The sequence below is a fragment of the Salmo trutta genome, chromosome 23 (assembly GCF_901001165.1).
Source record: "Salmo trutta chromosome 23, fSalTru1.1, whole genome shotgun sequence".
NCBI classification, from domain to species: domain Eukaryota; kingdom Metazoa; phylum Chordata; class Actinopteri; order Salmoniformes; family Salmonidae; genus Salmo; species Salmo trutta.
Window position 1 is genome coordinate 45,814,937 of NC_042979.1, and position 23,557 is coordinate 45,838,493.

At 47.6% G+C, this 23,557-nt stretch overlaps 1 protein-coding gene across 5 annotated transcripts in view; it reads left to right on the forward strand.

Annotated features, from left to right (window-relative positions):
* Nucleotides 1-23,557, forward strand: part of wdr7 (WD repeat domain 7) — a 149,790-nt gene that overhangs the window by 110,499 nt on the left and 15,734 nt on the right. For all 5 annotated transcript variants that reach the window (XM_029710513.1, XM_029710511.1, XM_029710512.1 and 2 more), the window contains 2 exons: nucleotides 102-298; nucleotides 10,556-10,647. In XM_029710513.1, the coding sequence (XP_029566373.1) occupies nucleotides 102-298; nucleotides 10,556-10,647 (289 nt within the window). The remainder of the gene's footprint in view (nucleotides 1-101; nucleotides 299-10,555; nucleotides 10,648-23,557) is intronic.

Consider the following 23,557-nt stretch of genomic DNA (forward strand, 5'->3'; position numbering starts at 1 on the left):
GATTTACATTTTTACTATTTAAGGATTTTCGGAATATATAATATAAATATTAACTGGTTTAGGTTTTTAGCATCAATATGTAACTCTTCTGTACTAATTAGGAGTCCCTGCTGCGTCAGATGGCCCTGTCCACGGGCAGGAAGTTGTCCCTGTCAGAGATGGTGGGTAAAGGGACGTACGGAGTGTCCCGCGCCGTGACCACCCAGCACCTGCTCTCTGTCATCTCATTGGCTAACACCCTGATGGGCATGACCAATGCCACCTTCGTGGGAGAACACATGAAGAAAGCACCTGTCAGGTACGCAGTATTGTCACACGGGCACCGAGACCTGGCTCAGGGGTGATATTTCATTCAAGGGGCAATCAGCAGTAGAGACGATAACAGTAATAGCAGCCTCCACCGCCCCTGTTTTGGTAAACAGCTGAGGGATGAGGCAGGAGAAATGTAACCACTCTCTCCAATTCATAGACAGAGCTATGGATACAAGGACTGGCCAGCCATAATATCACAATGATAGTTCAAACCATGTTTTGAGGCTATATAGTTTAAGATTTTCTTTGTTTACCAGCATTGGAGCAAAACAAGTTTATTTGGGTTCTGATGGACTGTGAGCTCATGAGGGATTTATAAGTTATATTCTTCAAGAATCAATGGGTACATATCATTCATTTATAAGTCCAAAAATATATGTAGCATTGGCTGATTGCCCCTTTAAAAGATGTACACACACACACACACACAGGCATAGACTCGTAAGACTTACCCCATCACCGATTCTACTACAGCAGAACAAATTTAAAAAGTATACTGTGTAACACATTACAGATTCCACCAACAAGATAATACCAAACAACACAGCACAGTAGAACCCTGCTCAATGTGTATGTAGGTAGAACCCTGCTCAATGTGTATGTAGGTAGAACCCTGCTCGACGTGTATGCATGTAGGTAGAACCCTGCTCGACGTGTATGCATGTAGGTAGAACCCTGCTCGACGTGTATGTATGTAGGTAGAACCCTGCTCGACGTGTATGTAGGTAGAACCCTACTCGATGTGTATGTATGTAGGTAGAACCCTGCTCGATGTGTATGTATGTAGGTAGAACCCTGCTCGACGTGTATGTATGTAGGTAGAACCCTGCTCGACGTGTATGTATGTAGGTAGAACCCTGCTCAACGTGTATGTATGTAGGTAGAACCCTGCTCGACGTGTATGTATGTAGGTAGAACCCTGCTCGATGTGTATGTAGGTAGGTAGAACCCTGCTCGACGTGTATGTAGGTAGAACCCTGCTCAACGTGTATGTATGTAGGTAGGTAGAACCCTGCTCGACGTGTATGTATGCATGTAGGTAGGTAGAACCCTGTGCGACGTGTATGTAGGTAGGTAGAACCCTGCTCGACGTGTATGTAGGTAGGTAGAACCCTGCTCGACGTGTATGTATGTAGGTAGAACCCTGCTCGACGTGTATGTATGTAGGTAGAACCCTGCTCGACGTGTATGTAGGTAGGTAGAACCCTGCTCGACATGTATGTAGGTAGAACCCTGCTCGACGTGTATGTATGTAGGTAGAACCCTGCTCAACGTGTATGTATGTAGGTAGAACCCTGCTCGACGTTTATGTATGTAGGTAGAACCCTGCTCGACGTGTATGTAGGTAGGTAGAACCCTGCTCGACGTGTATGTATGTAGGTAGAACCCTGCTCGACGTGTATGTATGTAGGTAGAACCCTGCTCGACGTGTATGTATGTAGGTAGAACCCTGCTCGACGTGTATGCAGGTAGATAGAACCCTGCTCGACATGTATGTAGGTAGGTAGAACCCTGCTCGACGTGTATGTATGTAGGTAGAACCCTGCTCGACGTGTATGCAGGTAGGTAGAACCCTGCTCGACGTGCATGCAGGTAGGTAGAACCCTGCTCGACGTGTATGTATGTAGGTAGAACCCTGCTCGACGTGTATGTATGTAGTGTCGTGTCTTTGGCTATGCCGGATTAAGTGATATGACATGCTAACTTATAAAATTATTTCTCTGTAATTGATATTACCTGATTAAGCTAATCATGTCAATGTAATTAACTAGAAAGTCGGAGCACCACAGAAGAACGTTTATAGAGCTGTTATCCTCTGAATAAACTCTTAAAATACTTAGTAATATTTTACATCGATAGCAGTCAATCTTAACCTGTATGTTGTTTCAGTCTCATCATGAAAGTTGTAATTCTTGGTTATCTGAACGAACCCAGTCTTTACTAAAATCATCCATACATCAATTGTCTTAAAATCATTTATTTACTACACTAAGTAATTAACAGAAAACATACAAACAGTAATTATCGTCACCAATGATGGGTAGAGGAATGTGCCCTACTGGCTAACAAGCATGGCTGGTCTGTTAGACAATGGGTCATAAAACGGTAAGCTGAGAAGTTACACAGAGTTCATTAATATTAACAATTGCCAATTGAAGGCTCACTCATTCGGGAACCTTTGCAATCAATATATATTTATGCTCATGTGTCGTCGGGATTCTTGTTGGAGAGTTTTGTTCTGATGGAGAGTTTGTCAGCGTTCTCTCTCTCTCTCGGTTAGAATGGATCTGTCAGAGCGACATTCATGAATGTCGTCATAGAATGGGTGTGGTTGGTCTTCGCGTTCGATGATATTAATTATTAGTCTGCAGCTAAGTAAATTATATCAAAGACTTGTTCTTATTCTGTCGATATCGATAGTCTAAAAGTTAACCACGTGGTATGGTTCACTTTCAGTAGAGTACTTGGCTGGTCAAACCTATGAGCCAAACTCACGATGGAGTGGAGGCCTGGTCTGTAGAAATGTAAATCAGGGGGTGTTTTATAGGGCCCAGAGAACAGGCTTGTCAAATGACGCCTTGTCCTGTATGTGTCCCTGGGGGCGTGCCTATGACTGAGCTAGACTTGGTTACAGAAATATAATTCTATCACATTAACATCAGTACATAGCATCTCAATGTATTACAAATAGCTTTATCCTTAATAATACATTGTATACAACCATGTGGATTCAGTCTCATCGCAGAGGCTATCATGTAGACCGTTTTAGGGTAATATGGCTATATTGTCTCTTCTGAGTATCACAAAATTGTACCAAGCGGATCAGTTCGTAGCTGGAGTCTTCATCAATCTTCCATATCTTCTCCAGAACACACATGTCGCTAGGTTCTCCAATTCTATGAGTTGGAAGAATTTCCTTTGTCTCTCTATGAAACATGTTGTAGTAGATTCTCCTCTTGGAATTTTTACAACCCTGGGTTGGGGGGGAAGGTAGGTTGGGTGATGGTACAAAGGGGAGGGGGTCAACTGTCCTTCCTGTACCCAAAGAGGCCAACGTCATGACAGTAGGTAGAACCCTGCTCGACGTGTATGCAGGTAGGTAGAACCCTGCTCGACGTGTATGTATGTAGGTAGAACCCTGCTCGACGTGTATGTATGTAGATAGAACCCTGCTCGACGTGTATGTAGGTAGGTAGAACCCTGCTCGACGTGTATGTAGGTAGGTAGAACCCTGCTCGACGTATATGTATGTAGGTAGAACCCTGCTCGACGTGTATGTATGTAGGTAGAACCCTGCTCGACGTGTATGTAGGTAGGTAGAATCCTGCGCGATGTGTATGTATGTAGGTTTCCAATATTAAGAAGGATGTTGTGTAGCTTTGAATGGTGGGTAGATCCTCAGTCTTAGCCCCGTCATTACCTGTCCCTAGTCTGTAGCACCCCCAGGGCCCATGTCCTCTGTGAACCCCTGGCCCTGTGATTTACCTGTCCCTAGTCTGTAGCACCCCCAGGGCCCATGTCCTCTGTGAACCCCTGGCCCTGTGATTACCTGTCCCCAGTCTGTAGCACCCCCAGTGCCCATGTTCTATGTGAACCCCTGGCCCTGTGATTTACCTGTCCCTAGTCTGTAGCACCCCCAGGGCCCATGTCCTCTGTGGGCCCCTGGCCCTGTGATTACCTGTCCCCAGTCTGTAGTACCTCCATGTCCGTTGTGGGCCCCTGGCCCTGCGATTACCTATCCCCAGTCTGTAGTACCTCCATGTCCGTTGTGGGCCCCTGGTCTGGTGTGGCATTGCTGAAACTGGGGATGATTGCCTGGTTTGTATTGAGCTGTTGTTCAGCCTCAGTTTGCTATTTGTACAGTGAACCGTGAGCAGAGACAGGGGCAGAGATGGTCTGATTGTTAGAGCTTCCTCATCTTGGTCTCGTAGGGAAGCTGAATGATTTAACAACATGCTGTTGCTGAAATGCCAGAAAGATGATGACAATTTCATGAAGTCTGTCGACGGCGGCCCGGTGCCCCTTGATGTGTTTGTATTGTTTTCTTACATAAAACAGGGGGAGCAGGTGAACGGACAGACCTCTTCTCATCTTGTCTTCTAGCCATACAGATGCTCCAAGCCAATCCTCAATATTTCAAAACTTTGTTTTTTCATGTGGCCATCTTAGATTTATGACAGTGTTCTAGAATAAATGTCTTCCTGGCTAGTTTAAAATTAAGAAGAATCTCCAGAAAGCCCATTTAAACAATGTATTAGCCCCCAGCCCGGGGCCTGATGCGTTAACCCCCAGCCCGGGGCCTGATGCGTTAACCCCCAGCCTGATGCGTACGCCCCCGGCCCGATGCGTTAACCCCCGGCCTGATGCGTTAACCCCCGGCCCGATGCGTCAGCCCCCGGCCCGATGCGTCAGCCCCCAGCCCCCAGCCCGGGGCCTGATGCGTTAACCCCCAGCCTGATGCGTTAACCCCCAGCCTGATGCGTTCGCCCCCGGCCCGATGCGTACGCCCCCGGCCCGATGCGTACGCCCCCGGCCCGATGCGTCAGCCCCCGGCCCGATGCGTTAGCCCCCAGCCCCCGGCCCGATGCGTTAGCCCCCAGTCTGATGCGTTAGCCCCCAACCTGATGCGTTAGCCCCCAACCTGATGCGTTAGCCCCCAACCTGATGCGTTAGCCCCCAGCCTGATGCGTTAGCCCCCAGTCTGATGCGTTAGCCCCCAGCCCCCAGCCTGATGCGTTAGCCCCCAGTCTGATGCGTTAGCCCCCAGCCCCCAGCCTGATGCGTTAACCCCCAGCCTGATGCGTTAGCCCCCAGCCTGATGCGTTAGCCCCCAGCCTGATGCGTTAGCCCCCAGCCCGGGGCCTACTTTAAGTTGTACATATATCTCAGTAGGCCTAGTACATATATCTCAGTAGGCCTAGTACATATATCTCAGTAGGCCTAGTACATGTATCTTGTTTTTCACAATTCCTGACATTTAATCCTAGTAAAAATTCCCTGTTTTAGGTCGGTTAGGATCACCACTTTATTTTAAGAATGTGAAATGTCAGAATAATAGTGGAGAGAATGATTTATTTTTGCTTTTATTTCTTTCATCACATTCCCAGTGGGTCAGAAGTTTACATACACTCAATTAGTATTTGGTAGCATTGCCTTTAAATTGTTTAACTTGGGTCAAACGTTTCGGGTAGCCTTCCACAAGCTTCCCACAATAAGTTGGGTGAAATTTGGTCCATTCCTCCTGACAGAGCTGATGTAACTGAGTCAGGTTTGTAGGCCACCTTGCTCGCACTCACTATTTCAGTTCTGCCCACAAATGTTCTATAGGATTGAGGTCAAGGCTTTGTGATGGTCACTCCAATACCTTGACTTTGTTGTCCTTAAACCATTTTGCCACAACTTCGGAAGTATGCTTGTGGTCATTGTCCATTTGGAAGACCCATTTGCGACCAAGCTTTAACTTCCTGACTGCTGTCTTGAGATGTTGCTTCAATATATCCACATACTTTTCCTTCCTCTTGATGCCATCTATTTTGTGAAGTGCACCAGTCCCTCCTGCAGCAAAGCACCCCCACAACATGATGATGCCACCCCCGTGCTTCACGGTTGGGATGGTGTTCTTCGGGTTGCAGCCTCCCCCTTTTCCCTCCAAACATAACGTTGGTCATTATGGCCAAACAGTTCTATTTTTGTTTCATCAGACCAGAGGACACATCTCCAAAAATTACAATCTTTGTCCCCATGTGCAGTTGCAAACCGTAGTCTGGCTTTTTTATGGCAGTTTTGGAGCAGTGGCTTCTTCCTTGCTGAGCGGCCTTTCAGGTTATGTCGATAATGGACTCGTTTTACTGTGGATATAGATACTTTTCTACCTGTTTCCTCCAGCATCTTCACAAGGTCCTTTGCTGTTGTTCTGGGATTGATTTGCACTTTTCACACCAAAGTATGTTCATCTCTAGTAGACAGAAAGCGTCCCCTTCCTTAAGAGGTATGACGGCTGCGTGGTCCCATGGTGTTTATACTTGCGTACTATTGTTTGTACAGATGAACGTGGTACCTTCAGGCGTTTGGAAATTGCTCCCAAGGATGAACCAGATTTGTGGAGGTCTACATATTTTTTTCTGAGATCTTGGCTTTTTTCTTTTGATTTTCACATGATGTCAAGCAAAGAGGCACTGAGTTTGAAGGTAGGCCTTGAAATACATCCACAGGTACACCTCCAATTGACTCAAATTATGTCAATTAACCTATCAGAAGCTTCTAAAGCCATGACTGCTAATGGCAGTTAGGACTGTCTGTTGTTCCATGCAGTGAGAATCTGTTATCCAATGCGTTTGTATGGGCTAATAGCAGCCCAAAACATTTTTTTTTCATGTTTTTTTATATACTTCAAGGGGTCTTAACATTCATAATCAAAACGCTAAATGACCCTTGGTATGACCTTCTTAAAAAGAATTCCATATAGGTTAGTAGAACCTCCCCTCCCACGGTTTGGGCAGGGCTTAGACTCTTAAGGGTTAAACACATTCTAGCCAAGGGATCTGTGGAATAAGTTTAGAGGGTGTAATATAATACAATGTAATATTATTAATCTGTAAAAATGTTTTTAACCCTGGGCAACATGAGTCTGCGAGGCTGGTATTCAAAGTACTCCACCATTTCAATTTATTTTCAACTCAATACATCTTGTATTCCCCAATTTCTTTCACATTTTGTTTTTTTGCGTAAATGTATTTCAAGCTTTAAAACGGCAAAGTTTTCTCTCTGCCTCATGGAAAAAGGTGTAGAATTGCAGGATATTAGCTTTTAAGGCTGCAACAACAACAAAATCTCTCTGTAATGACACATTTGTAGAATTGCAGGAAATTACAGTAGCTTGAAAACGGCAACATTTTCTTTCCGATGCCCAGAGGCGAGCCTTTAAAATGGTCTTTCCTAAGGACAGAGATTTGGTTTGTCCGGCCATGCTCTGCCGACATCATAAGTAAAACTCCTTGTTTGCTACTTTCATCCCACTTGAGCTTTTCTGATTATGAGGGGGGTCCCTGGTGAATTTGTTAACATAAAATTGGTCCCCGGACACACAACAATTTGAGAATGCCTGGCCTAAACAACAACAGTAATTGTGTAAAGGCAGGGATGCTGTGTTCAAAACAACTGCAAGTGTGCTTGCTCTTGTTCCTCAACGGCACAGCTAGGAGAACCAAACCAAAAAATAACATTTATAGTTGAAGACTCTGGTTTGACAGCTGTGTTCACTTGGAAACACCAGTTAGACCTCTCACTCAAAAAACCTTGTCGTTGTTGTCTTATGTTGCACCTATCCCAGATTATAATATTCTTATCATGTTACTGATTGTATTCAGACAATTTTTCCGTGTTCGTTATCAACAAATGCGGCCGAAAAGGTACAGTAAAATGAACATGAAATCAACAGTGTAATGTTTTAGATTCAGTCTCGTATCAGGTGAATTGTCCTCACCTATTTAGCCTAATCGTTATCCCATCCATCTCCAAACTCTTCCATTCGAATTGCTACCATGGTTACACATATGCTTTCCTTATTGGCCAATCCCCAGGAGTTTAAGGGGTTGACAGCTCAGCTTTTGCTGCACTTTTTCCACCCTATTAGTTGTGTGTGTTTCCAGTATCTTGTGTTTACACTGGGTAAGATGCTCAGTGTTAAAGAGTGCATTTCCCTGGACGCATCCCAAATTGAATCCTATTCCCTACGTAGTGCACTAAATAGGGAATAGGGTGCCATTTGGGATGCATGCATAGATGTGTCTGTCTGGCCTGGCCTTTAGTGTGATAAACAGTGGATGGGCCCTAAATTAAATGAATGGTCTGGGTAGCGGTATTGTACAGATCTCTCTTAGCGAATCATTGAACAAGCCTCTTCTACAGACCGGGACAATAGGCCCTGATCACTCTAAAGGGGTTTCTATCCTGTTTCTATGCAGACTCCAACTAGCTGAGTAAATGTGTCCGTGACGCGTGACAAATAGGAATTCAGCCTCGGGTTGGTCAGATAGATTACCGTTGGCTACATCTAGCTAGCCTCAGAGGCTTATAGAGAAGAGTCATCTGGGATCAAACTTAAAGGTGATGAAATGGATCAATTAAATAAAGATCCAAAGTCTAAACAAATATATATATATACTTCAGTATTGACGGTACAGTTCTCTGTGATAAGATGTTGTTGACAGTTTTACTGTCATGATATTTTATAGGAACCCACCATGGACGTAGGAGTCACATTGCTGGACCCGACTGGGGTGGAGGGGACTGAACGAAGGACCCGACTGGGGTAGAGGGGACTGAACGAAGGACCTAACCGGGGTGGAGGGGACTGAACGAAGGACCCGACCGGGGTGGAGGGGACTGAACGAAGGACCCGACTGGGGTAGAGGGGACTGAACGAAGGACCTAACTGGGGGGGAGGGGACTGAACGAAGGACCTAACTGGGGTGGAGGGGACTGAACGAAGGACCTAACTGGGGTGGAGGGGACTGGGGTAGAGGGGACTGGGGTGGAGGGGACTGAACGAAGGACCTAACCGGGGTGGAGGGGACTGGGGTGGAGGGGACTGGGGTGGAGGGGACTGAACGAAGGACCTAACTGGGGTGGAGGGGACTGAACGAAGGGCCCGACTGGGGTAGAGGGGACTGAACGAAGGACCCGACTGGGGTGGAGGGGACTGAACGAAGGACCTAACCGGGGTAGAGGGGACTGAACGAAGGACCTAACTGGGGTGGAGGGGACTGAACGAAGGACCTAACCGGGGTGGAGGGGACTGAACGAAGGACCTAACCGGGGTAGAGGGGACTGAACGAAGGACCCGACTGGGGTGGAGGGGACTGAACGAAGGGCCCGACTGGGGTAGAGGGGACTGAACGAAGGACCTAACCGGGGTAGAGGGGACTGAACGAAGGGCCCGACTGGGGTAGAGGGGACTGAACGAAGGACCTAACCGGGGTAGAGGGGACTGAACGAAGGACCTAACCGGGGTGGAGGGGACTGAACGAAGGACCTAACCGGGGTGGAGGGGACTGAACGAAGGACCTAACCGGGGTGGAGGGGACTGAACGAAGGACCTAACTGGGGTGGAGGGGACTGGGGTAGAGGGGACTGGGGTGGAGGGGACTGAACGAAGGACCCGACTGGGGTGGAGGGGACTGAACGAAGGACCTATCCGGGGTGGAGGGGACTGAACGAAGGACCCGACTGGGGTGGAGGGGACTGAACGAAGGACCTATCCGGGGTGGAGGGGACTGAACGAAGGACCTAACCGGGGTAGAGGGGACTGAACGAAGGACCTAACCGGGGTGGAGGGGACTGAACGAAGGGCCCGACTGGGGTAGAGGGGACTGAACGAAGGACCCGACTGGGGCGGAGGGGACTGAACGAAGGGTCACATCACTCTTTTTCTCCAGACTTGGTGAAGGCCACATACTTCTCTCTCTGGCTAAACTTCTCTATCACTAACTTTACTCTGTCTTCACTCTCCTGAGAGAATAACTCGTTTGTCAGATAAAATGTTAGAAGGTTTCCCTCCAGACCAGGATTTGTAACATCACAGGATCACAGGCAGCCTGTTAGTGTCAGATCCCACTACAGCGCATGTAGTCTACTTTTTAGCAAGGCTTTAGCTAACGAGAGAGAGAAACTGTTCTACTCTTCATTGTCTTCATTAGTCCCAATGCAACAGGTGCAGTCAGCAGAATGGAACACTTACCCCGAGGCTTTTTAAAGGGGGTAGTGTGGGCTGTGAGGAGCTGTAAAGATCACAAGTGGACGTCTAGGAAACCTGTTAACACAGTCTCTGATTTCTGTGTGTGTTACGGTGTGTTTGGCCCTGGTGATTTAGTCAGGATGGGAGGAAACCCTGGCGGGAGGAGAACTGCAGGTGTTCGAGGTAATAATGATGGGCCCACCTTCCTTTTTAACATTGTGGACCTCAGAGGAGAAACACAAAAAAGCCTTGGGACTTTCAACTACTAGATAGAACAGAACACATCTGAACCTGTAGTTAACCTGAATTAAAAGGGGAATTGAGAGTGTTTGTATAGTGATGATTTGTTGTTCATAACCTCTCTCTGACCATACACACACATGCATACACACATACACCCCCCCCCCTCATACTACTAATCTTGTCTTTTCTACACAGTACATGGACACAATTCAAGTTTCTCTGTCTGCTAAATATTTGATGGTATCTTTGTGTTCTATTCTCCAGGCCTCCTAGACCCGGGACCCCTGAGACCCCCAAAAAGACTGCAGCACCCCCCCAGGTCTCTAGTCCGGCCGTGCAGGGACAGATCAAACAAGGTAACTACAAAAGGCTGTTTTCCCTCGGGGCGGTGCTCGGAGAACCAGTGATGTACAGGGCAGCAGGCGCTGTGAGCCTCAGATCTAGGAGAGATCTACTTCTGGCCTTTCAAACTTAGGTCTGAGTGCCTAATGCACCCTATATAGTGCACTACACTGGTCAAAAGTAGTGCACTGCATAGGGAATAGAATGTCATTTGAGACGCGTCTCTAGAACACCTCATATAGTCCTTCTCCGCAGGAGTAAACTAAGGTGTCACCGACAGTCTACAATATCAAATCAAACTGTATCTGTCCAATGCCCCGAATACAACAAGTGTAGACCTTGCAGTGAAACGCTTACTTACAAGCCCTTAACCAACAATGCAGTTCAAGAAATAGAGTTGAGAAAATATTTACTAAATAAACAGAATTTAAAAAAATTATCAAAAGTAACACAACAAATGAACAATAACGAGGCTTTATACAGGGGGTACCGGTACCGAGTCAGTTTGAGGGGGTACAGTTTAGTTGAGGTAATTTGTACATGTAGGTAGGGGTGAAGTGACTATGCATAGATAATAAACAGCGAGTAGCAGCAGTGTTCAAACAAATGGAGGGGGGGGGGGGTTGATGTAATAAATACATTTCCAGCGCAGCTCACCTGTTATACTACAGGATTGGGGTCAATTCAGGAAGTAAGCTGACATTTCTATTCAATCATTGAAAAAAAATACCATCTTCTTTCAATGGAACTTCCTGAATTTACTGACTTAAATTCGAATTGACCCCAGCCCTGGTGTTTGACCCCCAGCCCTGGTGTTTGACCCCAGCCCTGGTCTGCAACACAACAGTTCTCTGTCTCACTGCTGTCTGTCTGGCCTTGTCCCCGACTCATACCAGTCAAGGGTTGTTCAGTATCTGTATAGGTCAGGGAAAGGCAACTGGCCCTTTTTGTAGGCCCGTGGATCAGGGGGGGAGAACTTAGTCGGGGTCTCAACTTACTGTTAGAATACAAAAGGTACAATTTGGTAATGTGGTTGTGCATCAGCAGTTTGTCTCTTGTTACTTCATGTCAGGTAACATGTTTTATGTTGGTAAATTAGCCATCATGGTCTTATTACTGACCGGGGGGCCCACATTGATTTTGTTAGTCACTCTCACTCAGATATCATATTAAAAACTGCAAATATTTCTTTCCACCCCATGGCAAAATGAGTAGAATTGCAGGAAATGGGTTCTAAAATTGCTAAATCTTCTCTCCGCCCATTGGCAAAATGTGTAGAATTGCAGGACTCTAAAACTTCACTTAGGTCCTCCAAAAGGCTAGGGTTGACTCTGACTGCATGTGTGGGGGTATGTATCTGGATAGCTGACCCATAAGTCACTGCAGCTTTTCATGATGAGTTCAGAGATTTCACCCTCAAAGTTTCCTGGTTTGCTAAAAATCGAATAGTTAACCTAATTTCAGTTTGTCGCTTAACATGCAACAATGTATAGTATGGAGAATCATTGTACCATCTAAACCACTGTGAAATATATTTTCCATCACCAAAAATGTTGTTCTCAGCTGTTTTGAAGCTGGTGTATAAAACTGAAAGTAAAAAAACCCTGTAAAAACAAAACTTAAGAACGGGAAACATAGAAATAGAGCACATAGAACAGATCTACCACTTCTTAGACTTGCTTTCAATGTGAATGAAAAATCTACAACACACATTTCTATGTGAATGCGGTCGTGTCGCCCAAAAAAGGTTACATACTGCAGCTTTAACTGTAGGAACTTAGTAGTGTGTATGTGGTATGGACTAATCATGGCCCTGCTACACTCTTCTTTTGATGTTGTATCATAATTAAATGTAGAAATTAAAGTATAGTGCTTATCCATGAACAACATTATTAACTAACGACGACCCCCGCTAACCTTCAACTGTGTTATGGGGGGGGGGGGGGGTCTGTCAACACACACACACACAACCACACGCCCCCCCCCCCCCCCCATTTGCTCTTGGGGCCATGGGGCCGTTGTTCCACCATATTCTCATTGAGAGGCAGTGTCCTGTAGTGACCTGCTAAATCGCTGTGTCATCCTCTCGTTGTTCAGACACACTGGCCGTAACGACCCTCTGCTCATTATGCTAATAGTTTCAGCTTTTCCCCCCTCTAAACCAATCAGTAACTGGGCATCACTTCATAAAGTAATGTCAGTTAAAACAGTGACATGTGTTTATCCAAAGATCACTTGTATATTTTACTGTCTGCACCTTATGCTATTTTTAGTACTGCGTTGGTATTGATTACTGCGCTGGTATTGATTACTGCGTTGGTATTGATTACTGCGCTGGTATTGATTACTGCGTTGGTATTGATTACTGCGCTGGTATTGATTACTGCGCTGGTATTGATTACTGCGCTGGTATTGATTACTGCGCTGGTATTGATTACTGCGCTGGTATTGATTACTGCGCTGGTATTGATTACTGCGCTGGTATTGATTACTGCGCTGGTATTGATTACTGCGCTGGTATTGATTACTGCGCTGGTATTGATTACTGCGCTGGTATTGATTACTGCGCTGGTATTGATTAGAGCTATCAAGAAAGGCATTTCACAGTACCTTTGCACGTGACATTAAAAACTTCAAACTTGATATCATTTAACAAAACAAACAGAATGAAAAATATAGACAATGCCAAAATGTAATGTGTATATATATTTTTTTGCACAAGGGCCGTTGGTTTTATTACCCAGAATCAGAGGACGTTTCTTTCTTCGTGGCTGTGATACATTGCCTATCATTAGTATTCACCCCCCATTTTATTGCGATTCAAAAACGGGATTTTTTTTTTTTTATGATCTACTCAAAATACTCTAATGTAAAATAATATAAAAATATGAATGAAAAATAAATCAATTATTTACCTTGATTAGGTAAGTATTCACACCCCTTGAGTATATACATGTTAGAATCACCTTTGGCAGCTGTGAGTCTTTCTGGGTAAGTCTCCTAGATGGCGCCGTACTGAATGGCCACCGTTTTGCAAGCTCCGATCCAACTTTGCTATTTTGTGATTATTTTTGTAATTTATTTTGACTATGTTTTAACTAAATGTATCCGCTATTATTTCTTACAACCGACAAGAACTCTTGAACATCATATTGGCAGTTACATACCCCAATTCCAGCTTCTATATTTACATTTTAGTCATTTAGCAGACGCTCTTATCCAGAGCGACTTACAGTAGTGAATGCATACATTTCATTTTTTTTTTTCTCCCCCGTTCTACTTCGACTCGTCTGTCCTGGACTCTTTGTGTAATTCCAACCCAATTTTCGGGCTCCCGAAGAGGAACGGTTAGAGAAAATACAGAGGGGCGGGGGGGGGGGGATCCAGTTACTTGATGATGATAATAAGATGAATGACCTCCAATCGTGTATTCGCTACCAACGGGACCCTCCAAACTGCAATCTTTTTAACTTTTCTGAAACATGGCTCTCGGACAGGACACCCCCCCCCCCACGGCTATCCAGCTCGATGGATTCTCCATTCAACAGGCGGACAGGACAGTGGAGTCGAGGAAGGGGTTTGCCTCTTCATCAACTCCAACTGGTGTGCTAATTCCCCACTGTTCTCCCGTCTTGGAATACCTGATGGTCAAATGCTGACCCTTTAACCTTTTCAGCTGTTATCGCTGTATGTATACATTCCACCTCCAGGATGAGAAAACATAACAAGCTGGCGCTTAATGAGCTGTACAAGGCTATAAACAAGATGGTTAACTTACGCCCAGAGGCTGCTTTTCTGCTTGCTGGCCACTAGGGGGCGCTGACGTCCTAGACCACTGCTATTGTACCCACAAGCAAGCGTACAAGGCCCTCCCTCGTCCGCCATTCGGCAAATCAGATCAGGATTCCGTACTCTTGCTTCCTGTTTACAAGCGGAAGCTGAAACAGGAAGTACCCCCAGATTTCTCTCTGTTGAGAAATGGTCACCAGAATCAGAGGTTATGCTACAGGACTGCTTTGCTTGCGCTGTTTGGAAAATGTTTTGAGACTCTGCCGGTAACATTGATGAGCTAACCACCTCCGTCACCGGCTTCAATTAGAAAATGCATCAGTGACGTTGTTCCCACGGGGAAGATTCTCTGCTTCCCCAAACAAAAGCCCTGTAGCTCAGTTGGTAGAGCATGGTGTTTGCAACACCAGGGTTGTGGGTTCGATTCCCACGGGGGGCCAGCACAGACATTTTTTTTAAAAAATAATGAAATGTATGCATTCACTACTGTAAGTTGCTCTGGATAAGAGCGTCTGCTAAATGACTAAAATGTAAATGTAAATGTTAACACAGAGGTTGGAGCTCAACTAAAGAGCAGGGCTACCGCACACAGAGATATGGTAGAAAACCCTGATGCTACGGCCGAAGACAGGAATAACTACAAGAATGTGACCTATGACCTCCGCAAAGTCATCAAACGAGCAAGATGACAATATTGGAATAAGGTGGAATCATATTACACAGGCTCCAACGCCCAGTGCATGTGGGAGGGGCTACAGTCCATTACGGATTTCAAAGGAAGACCTGTTGTCTGCCCAACAATGCCGCTCTACCGGACGAACTCAATGCATTTTATGCACGTTTTGACAAAATCGAACCGGGTGTGAGGGCCGTCACTCTCCGAGGCCAACATGAGAAGGGTCTTTTTTTAATTAGGTCAACACTTACAAGACCCGCGCCCCCGACGGTATTCCAGGCCGCCTTCTCAGAGCATACGCAGAGAAAGCTGGCAGGCATATTCACGGGCGTTCTCAACCTCTCCTTGTCCCAGTCTGTAATCCCCAACATGTTTTAAGATGACCACAATCATCCCTGTTCCTAAGAACTTAAAGGCTTCGTGCCACAATGATTACCACCCTGTAGCACTCACATCTGTAATCATGAAGTGCTTTGAGAGGCTTGTTATGGCACACGTTAACTCCGTCATCCCAGACACCCTGGACCCACTCCAATGAGCATACCGCCCCAACAGATCCACAGACGACGCAATCTCATTGGCTCTCCACACTGCCCCCACCCACCTAGCTAAGCTGAACTCCTATGTGAGAATGCTGTTCATTGACTAGAGCAAAGCGTTCAACACCATTATCCACTACAAGCACATCACCAAACTTAGGACTCTGGGTCTGAACACCTCCCTCTGCAACTGGATCCTGACGGCCGACCCCAGGTGGTGAGGGTAGACAACGTCACCTCCATCACGCTGACCCTTAACACAGGGGTCCCTCAGGGGTGTGTGCTTAGTCCCCTTCTGTACTCCCTGTTCACCCACGACTGTGTGGCCACGCACAACTTCATTATCAAGTTCGCTCACGATACGATGGCGGTAGGCCTTATCACTGGCGATCATGAGGCAGCCTACAGGGAGGAGGTCAGTGACCTGGCAGTGTGGTGCCGGAGCAACAACCTCTCCCTCAAAGTCAAGACCAAGGAGCTGGAAACAAACGGGGGGGGGGGGGGGGGAGCATGCTGGAGGCAGTGGAGCTTGTAAACAGCTTTAAGTTACTTTGTCCAAGTCACTAAAGACTTCAAATGGTCCAAACACACACACACACACACAGTCGTGAAGAAGGCGCGACAGTGCTTCTTCCCCCTCGGGAGGTTGAAAAAGTTTCGCAATGGCCCTCAAATCTTGAAAAGGTTCTACAGCTGTACCATAGCGAGCATCTTGACTGACTGCATCACTGCTTGGTATGGCAAATGCACCACCCTCGATCACATAGCGCTACAGAGGGGGATGCAGACAGCCCAGTACACCACTGGGGCCGAGCTCCCTGCCACCCGGGACCTCTATATCAGGCGGCGTGAGAAAAGAAGGCCTGGAAAATGGTCAAAGACCCCAACCACCCAAGACCCCAACCACCCAAGACCCCAACCACCCAAGACCCCAACCACCCAAGACCCCAACCACCCAAGCCATAGACTATTTTCTCTGCTGCCGCACGGCAAGAGGTACCGGTGCATCAAGTCTGACAGCAACCTCCATCACTCCAGTATCCCTGTCCCCTATACATATCTACCTCCATCACTCCAGTATCCCTGTCCCCCTTCCCCCTATACATATCTACCTCCATCACTCCAGTATCCCTGTCTCCTTTCCCCCTATACATATCTAACTCCATCACTCCAGTATCCCTGTCTCCTATACATATCTACCTCCATCACTCCAGTATCCCTGTCCCCTTCCCCCTATACATATCTACCTCCATCACTCCAGTATCCCTGTCCCCTTCCCCCTATACATATCTACCTCCATCACTCCAGTATCCCTGTCCCCTATACATATCTACCTCCATCACTCCAGTATCCCTGTCCCCTATACATATCTACCTCCATCACTCCAGTATCCCTGTCCCCTTCCCCCTATACATATCTACCTCCATCACTCCAGTATCCCTGTCTCCTATACATATCTACCTCCATCACTCCAGTATCCCTGTCCCCTTCCCCCTATACATATCTACCTCCATCACTCCAGTATCCCTGTCCCCTTCCCCCTATACATATCTACCTCCATCACTCCAGTATCCCTGTCTCCTTTCCCCTATACATATCTACCTCCATCACTCCAGTATCCCTGTCCCCTGTCCCCTATACATATCTACCTCCATCACTCCAGTATCCCTGTCCCCTTCCCCCTATACATATCTACCTCCATCACTCCAGTATCCCTGTCTCCTTTCCCCTATACATATCTACCTCCATCACTCCAGTATCCCTGTCCCCTTCCCCCTATACATATCTACCTACTTTGCGGAGGTCATGACTTATGACCTCCGCAAAGTCATCAAACGAGCAAGATGACAATATTGGAATAAGGTGGAATCATATTACACAGGCTCCAACGCCCAGTGCATGTGGGAGGGGCTACAGTCCATTACGGATTTCAAAGGAAGACCTGTTGTCTGCCCAACAATGCCGCTCTACCGGACGAACTCAATGCATTTTATGCACGTTTTGACAAAATCGAACCGGGTGTGAGGGCCGTCACTCTCCGAGGCCAACATGAGAAGGGTCTTTTTTTTAATTAGGTCAACACTTACAAGACCCGCGCCCCCGACGGTATTCCAGGCCGCCTTCTCAGAGCATACGCAGAGAAAGCTGGCAGGCATATTCACGGGCGTTCTCAACCTCTCTTTGTCCCAGTCTGTAATCCCCAACATGTTTTAAGATGACCACAATCATCCCTGTTCCTAAGAACTTAAAGGCTTCGTGCCACAATGATTACCACCCTGTAGCACTCACATCTGTAATCATGAAGTGCTTTGAGAGGCTTGTTATGGCACACGTTAACTCCGTCATCCCAGACACCCTGGACCCACTCCAATGAGCATACCGCCCCAACAGATCCACAGACGACGCAATCTCATTGGCTCTCCACACTGCCCCCATCCACCTAGCTAAGCTGAACTCCTATGTGAGAATGCTGTTCATTGACTAGAGCGAAGCGTTCAACACCATTATCCACTACAAGCACATCACCAAACTTAGGACTCTGGGTCTGAACACCTCCCTCTGCAACTGGATCCTGACGGCCGACCCCAGGTGGTGAGGGTAGACAACGTCACCTCCATCACGCTGACCCTTAACACAGGGGTCCCTCAGGGGTGTGTGCTTAGTCCCCTTCTGTACTCCCTGTTCACCCACGACTGTGTGGCCACGCACAACTTCATTATCAAGTTCGCTCACGATACGATGGCGGTAGGCCTTATCACTGGCGATCATGAGGCAGCCTACAGGGAGGAGGTCAGTGACCTGGCAGTGTGGTGCCGGAGCAACAACCTCTCCCTCAAAGTCAAGACCAAGGAGCTGGAAACAAACGGGGGGGGGGGGGGGGGAGCATGCTGGAGGCAGTGGAGCTTGTAAACAGCTTTAAGTTACTTTGTCCAAGTCACTAAAGACTTAAAATGGTCCAAACACACACACACACAGTCGTGAAGAAGGCGCGACAGTGCTTCTTCCCCCTCGGGAGGTTGAAAAAGTTTCGCAATGGCCCTCAAATCTTGAAAAGGTTCTACAGCTGTACCATAGCGAGCATCTTGACTGACTGCATCACTGCTTGGTATGGCAAATGCACCACCCTCGATCACATGGCGCTACAGAGGGGGATGCAGACAGCCCAGTACACCACTGGGGCCGAGCTCCCTGCCACCCGGGACCTCTATATCAGGCGGCGTGAGAAAAGAAGGCCTGGAAAATGGTCAAAGACCCCAACCACCCAAGACCCCAACCACCCAAGACCCCAACCACCCAAGACCCCAACCACCCAAGACCCCAACCACCCAAGACCCCAACCACCCAAGCCATAGACTATTTTCTCTGCTGCCGCACGGCAAGAGGTACCGGTGCATCAAGTCTGACAGCAACCTCCATCACTCCAGTATCCCTGTCCCCTATACATATCTACCTCCATCACTCCAGTATCCCTGTCCCCCTTCCCCCTATACATATCTACCTCCATCACTCCAGTATCCCTGTCTCCTTTCCCCCTATACATATCTAACTCCATCACTCCAGTATCCCTGTCTCCTATACATATCTACCTCCATCACTCCAGTATCCCTGTCCCCTTCCCCCTATACATATCTACCTCCATCACTCCAGTATCCCTGTCCCCTTCCCCCTATACATATCTACCTCCATCACTCCAGTATCCCTGTCCCCTATACATATCTACCTCCATCACTCCAGTATCCCTGTCCCCTATACATATCTACCTCCATCACTCCAGTATCCCTGTCCCCTTCCCCCTATACATATCTAACTCCATCACTCCAGTATCCCTGTCTCCTATACATATCTACCTCCATCACTCCAGTATCCCTGTCCCCTTCCCCCTATACATATCTACCTCCATCACTCCAGTATCCCTGTCCCCTTCCCCCTATACATATCTACCTCCATCACTCCAGTATCCCTGTCTCCTTTCCCCTATACATATCTACCTCCATCACTCCAGTATCCCTGTCCCCTTCCCCCTATACATATCTACCTCCATCACTCCAGTATCCCTGTCCCCTTCCCCCTATACATATCTACCTCCATCACTCCAGTACCCCTGTCTCCTTTCCCCTATACATATCTACCTCCATCACTCCAGTATCCCTGTCCCCTTCCCCCTATACATATCTACCTCCATCACTCCAGTATCCCTGTCCCCTTCCCCCTATACATATCTACCTCCATCACTCCAGTATCCCTGTCCCCTTCCCCCTATACATATCTACCTCCATCACTCCAGTATCCCTGTCTCCTTCCCCCTATACATATCTACCTCCATCACTCCAGTATCCCTGTCCCCTATACATATCTACCTCCATCACTCCAGTATCCCTGTCCCCTATACATATCTACCTGCATCACTCCAGTATCCCTGTCCCCTTCCCCCATCACTCCAGTACCCCTGTCTCATTCCCCCTATACATATCTACCTCCATCACTCCAGTATCCCTGTCCCCTATACATATCTACCTCCATCACTCCAGTACCCCTGTCTCCTTCCCCTATACATATCTACCTCCATCACTCCAGTATCCCTGTCCCCTTCCCCCTATACATATCTACCTCCATCACTCCAGTATCCCTGTCCCCTTCCCCCTATACATATCTACCTCCATCACTCCAGTATCCCTGTCCCCTTCCCCCTATACATATCTACCTCCATCACTCCAGTATCCCTGTCCCTTTCCCCCTATACATATCTACCTCCATCACTCCAGTACCCCTGTCCCCTTCCCCCTATACATATCTACCTCCATCACTCCAGCATCCCTGTCCCCTATACATATCTACCTCCATCACTCCAGTACCCCTGTCTCCTTCCCCTATACATATCTACCTCCATCACTCCAGTACCCCTGTCTCCTTCCCCCTATACATATCTACCTCCATCACTCCAGTACCCCTTTCCCCTTCCCCCTATACATATCTACCTCCATCACTCCAGTATCCCTGACCCCTATACATATCTACCTCCATCACTCCAGTATCCCTGTCCCCTATACATATCTACCTCCATCACTCCAGTATCCCTGTCCCCTTCCCCCTATACATATCTACCTCCATCACTCCAGTATCCCTGTCCCCTATACATATCTACCTCCATCACTCCAGTATCCCTGTCCCCTTCCCCCTATACATATCTACCTCCATCACTCCAGTATCCCTGTCCCCTTCCCCCTATACATATCTACCTCCATCACTCCAGTACCCCTGTCCCCTTCCCCCTATACATATCTACCTCCATCACTCCAGTATCCCTGTCCCCTATACATATCTACCTCCATCACTCCAGTATCCCTGTCCCCTATACATATCTACCTCCATCACTCCAGTACCCCTGTCTCCTTCCCCTATACATATCTACCTCCATCACTCCAGTACCCCTGTCTCCTTCCCCCTATACATATCTACCTCCATCACTCCAGTACCCCTGTCTCCTCCCCCTATACATATCTACCTCCATCACTCCAGTATCCCTGACCCCTTCCCCCTATACATATCTACCTCCATCACTCCAGTATCCCTGTCCCCTTCCCCCTATACATATCTACCTCCATCACTCCAGTATCCCTGTCCCCTTCCCCCTATACATATCTACCTCCATCACTCCAGTACCCCTGTCCCCTTCCCCCTATACATATCTACCTCCATCACTCCAGTATCCCTGTCTCCTTCCCCCTATACATATCTACCTCCATCACTCCAGTATCCCTGTCCCCTATACATATCTACCTCCATCACTCCAGTACCCCTGTCCCCTTCCCCCTATACATATCTACCTCCATCACTCCAGTATCCCTGTCCCCCTTCCCCCTATACATATCTACCTCCATCACTCCAGTACCCCTGTCTCCTTCCCCCTATACATATCTACCTCCATCACTCCAGTACCCCTGTCTCCTTCCCCCTATACATATCTACCTCCATCACTCCAGTACCCCTGTCTCCTTCCCCTATACATATCTACCTCCATCACTCCAGTACCCCTGTCTCCTTCCCCTATACATATCTACCTCCATCACTCCAGTACCCCTGTCTCCTTCCCCCTATACATATCTACCTCCATCACTCCAGTACCCCTGTCTCCTTCCCCCTATACATATCTACCTCCATCACTCCAGCATCCCTGTCCCCTTCCCCCTATACATATCTACCTCCATCACTCCAGTATCCCTGTCCCCTATACATATCTACCTCCATCACTCCAGTACCCCTGTCTCCTTCCCCCTATACATATCTACCTCCATCACTCCAGTATCCCTGTCACCTATACATATCTACCTCCATCACTCCAGTATCCCTGTCCTCTATACATATCTACCTCCATCACTCCAGTATCCCTGTCTCCTTCCCCCTATACATATCTACCTCCATCACTCCAGCATCCCTGTCCCCTTCCCCCTATACATATCTACCTCCATCACTCCAGTATCCCTGTCCTCTATACATATCTACCTCCATCACTCCAGTATCCCTGTCTCCTTCCCCCTATACATATCTACCTCCATCACTCCAGCATCCCTGTCCCCTTCCCCCTATACATATCTACCTCCATCACTCCAGTATCCCTGTCCCCTTCCCCCTAAACATATCTACCTCCATCACTCCAGCATCCCTGTCCCCTTCCCCCTATACATATCTACCTCCATCACTCCAGTATCCCTGTCCCCTTCCCCCAATACATATCTACCTCCATCACTCCAGTACCCCTGTCTCCTTCCCCTATACATATCTACCTCCATCACTCCAGTACCCCTGTCTCCTTCCCCTATACATATCTACCTCCATCACTCCAGTATCCCTGTCTCCTTCCCCCTATACATATCTACCTCCATCACTCCAGTATCCCTGTCCCCTTCCCCCTATACATATCTACCTCCATCACTCCAGTATCCCTGTCCCCTATACATATCTACCTCCATCACTCCAGTATCCCTGTCCCCTATACATATCTACCTCCATCACTCCAGTATCCCTGTCCCCTTCCCCCTATACATATCTACCTCCATCACTCCAGTATCCCTGTCCCCTTCCCCCTATACATATCTACCTCCATCACTCCAGTATCCCTGTCTCCTTCCCCCTATACATATCTACCTCCATCACTCCAGTATCCCTGTCCCCTATACATATCTACCTCCATCACTCCAGTATCCCTGTCCCCTTCCCCCTATACATATCTACCTCCATCACTCCAGTACCCCTGTCTCCTTTCCCCTATACATATCTACCTCCATCACTCCAGTATCCCTGTCCCCTTCCCCCTATACATATCTACCTCCATCACTCCAGTATCCCTGTCTCCTTTCCCCTATACATATCTACCTCCATCACTCCAGTATCCCTGTCCCCTTCCCCCTATACATATCTACCTCCATCACTCCAGTATCCCTGTCTCCTTTCCCCTATACATATCTACCTCCATCACTCCAGTATCCCTGTCCCCTTCCCCCTATACATATCTACCTCCATCACTCCAGTATCCCTGTCCCCCTTCCCCCTATACATATCTACCTCCATCACTCCAGTATCCCTGTCTCCTTCCCCCTATACATATCTACCTCCATCACTCCAGTACCCCTGTCTCCTTCCCCCTATACATATCTACCTCCATCACTCCAGTATCCCTGTCTCCTTCCCCTATACATATCTACCTCCATCACTCCAGTACCCCTGTCCCCTTCCCCCTATACATATCTACCTCCATCACTCCAGTATCCCTGTCCCCTTCCCCCTATACATATCTACCTCCATCACTCCAGTATCCCTTTCCCCTTCCCCCTATACATATCTACCTCCATCACTCCAGTATCCCTGTCCCCTTCCCCCTATACATATCTACCTCCATCACTCCAGTATCCCTGTCCCCTATAC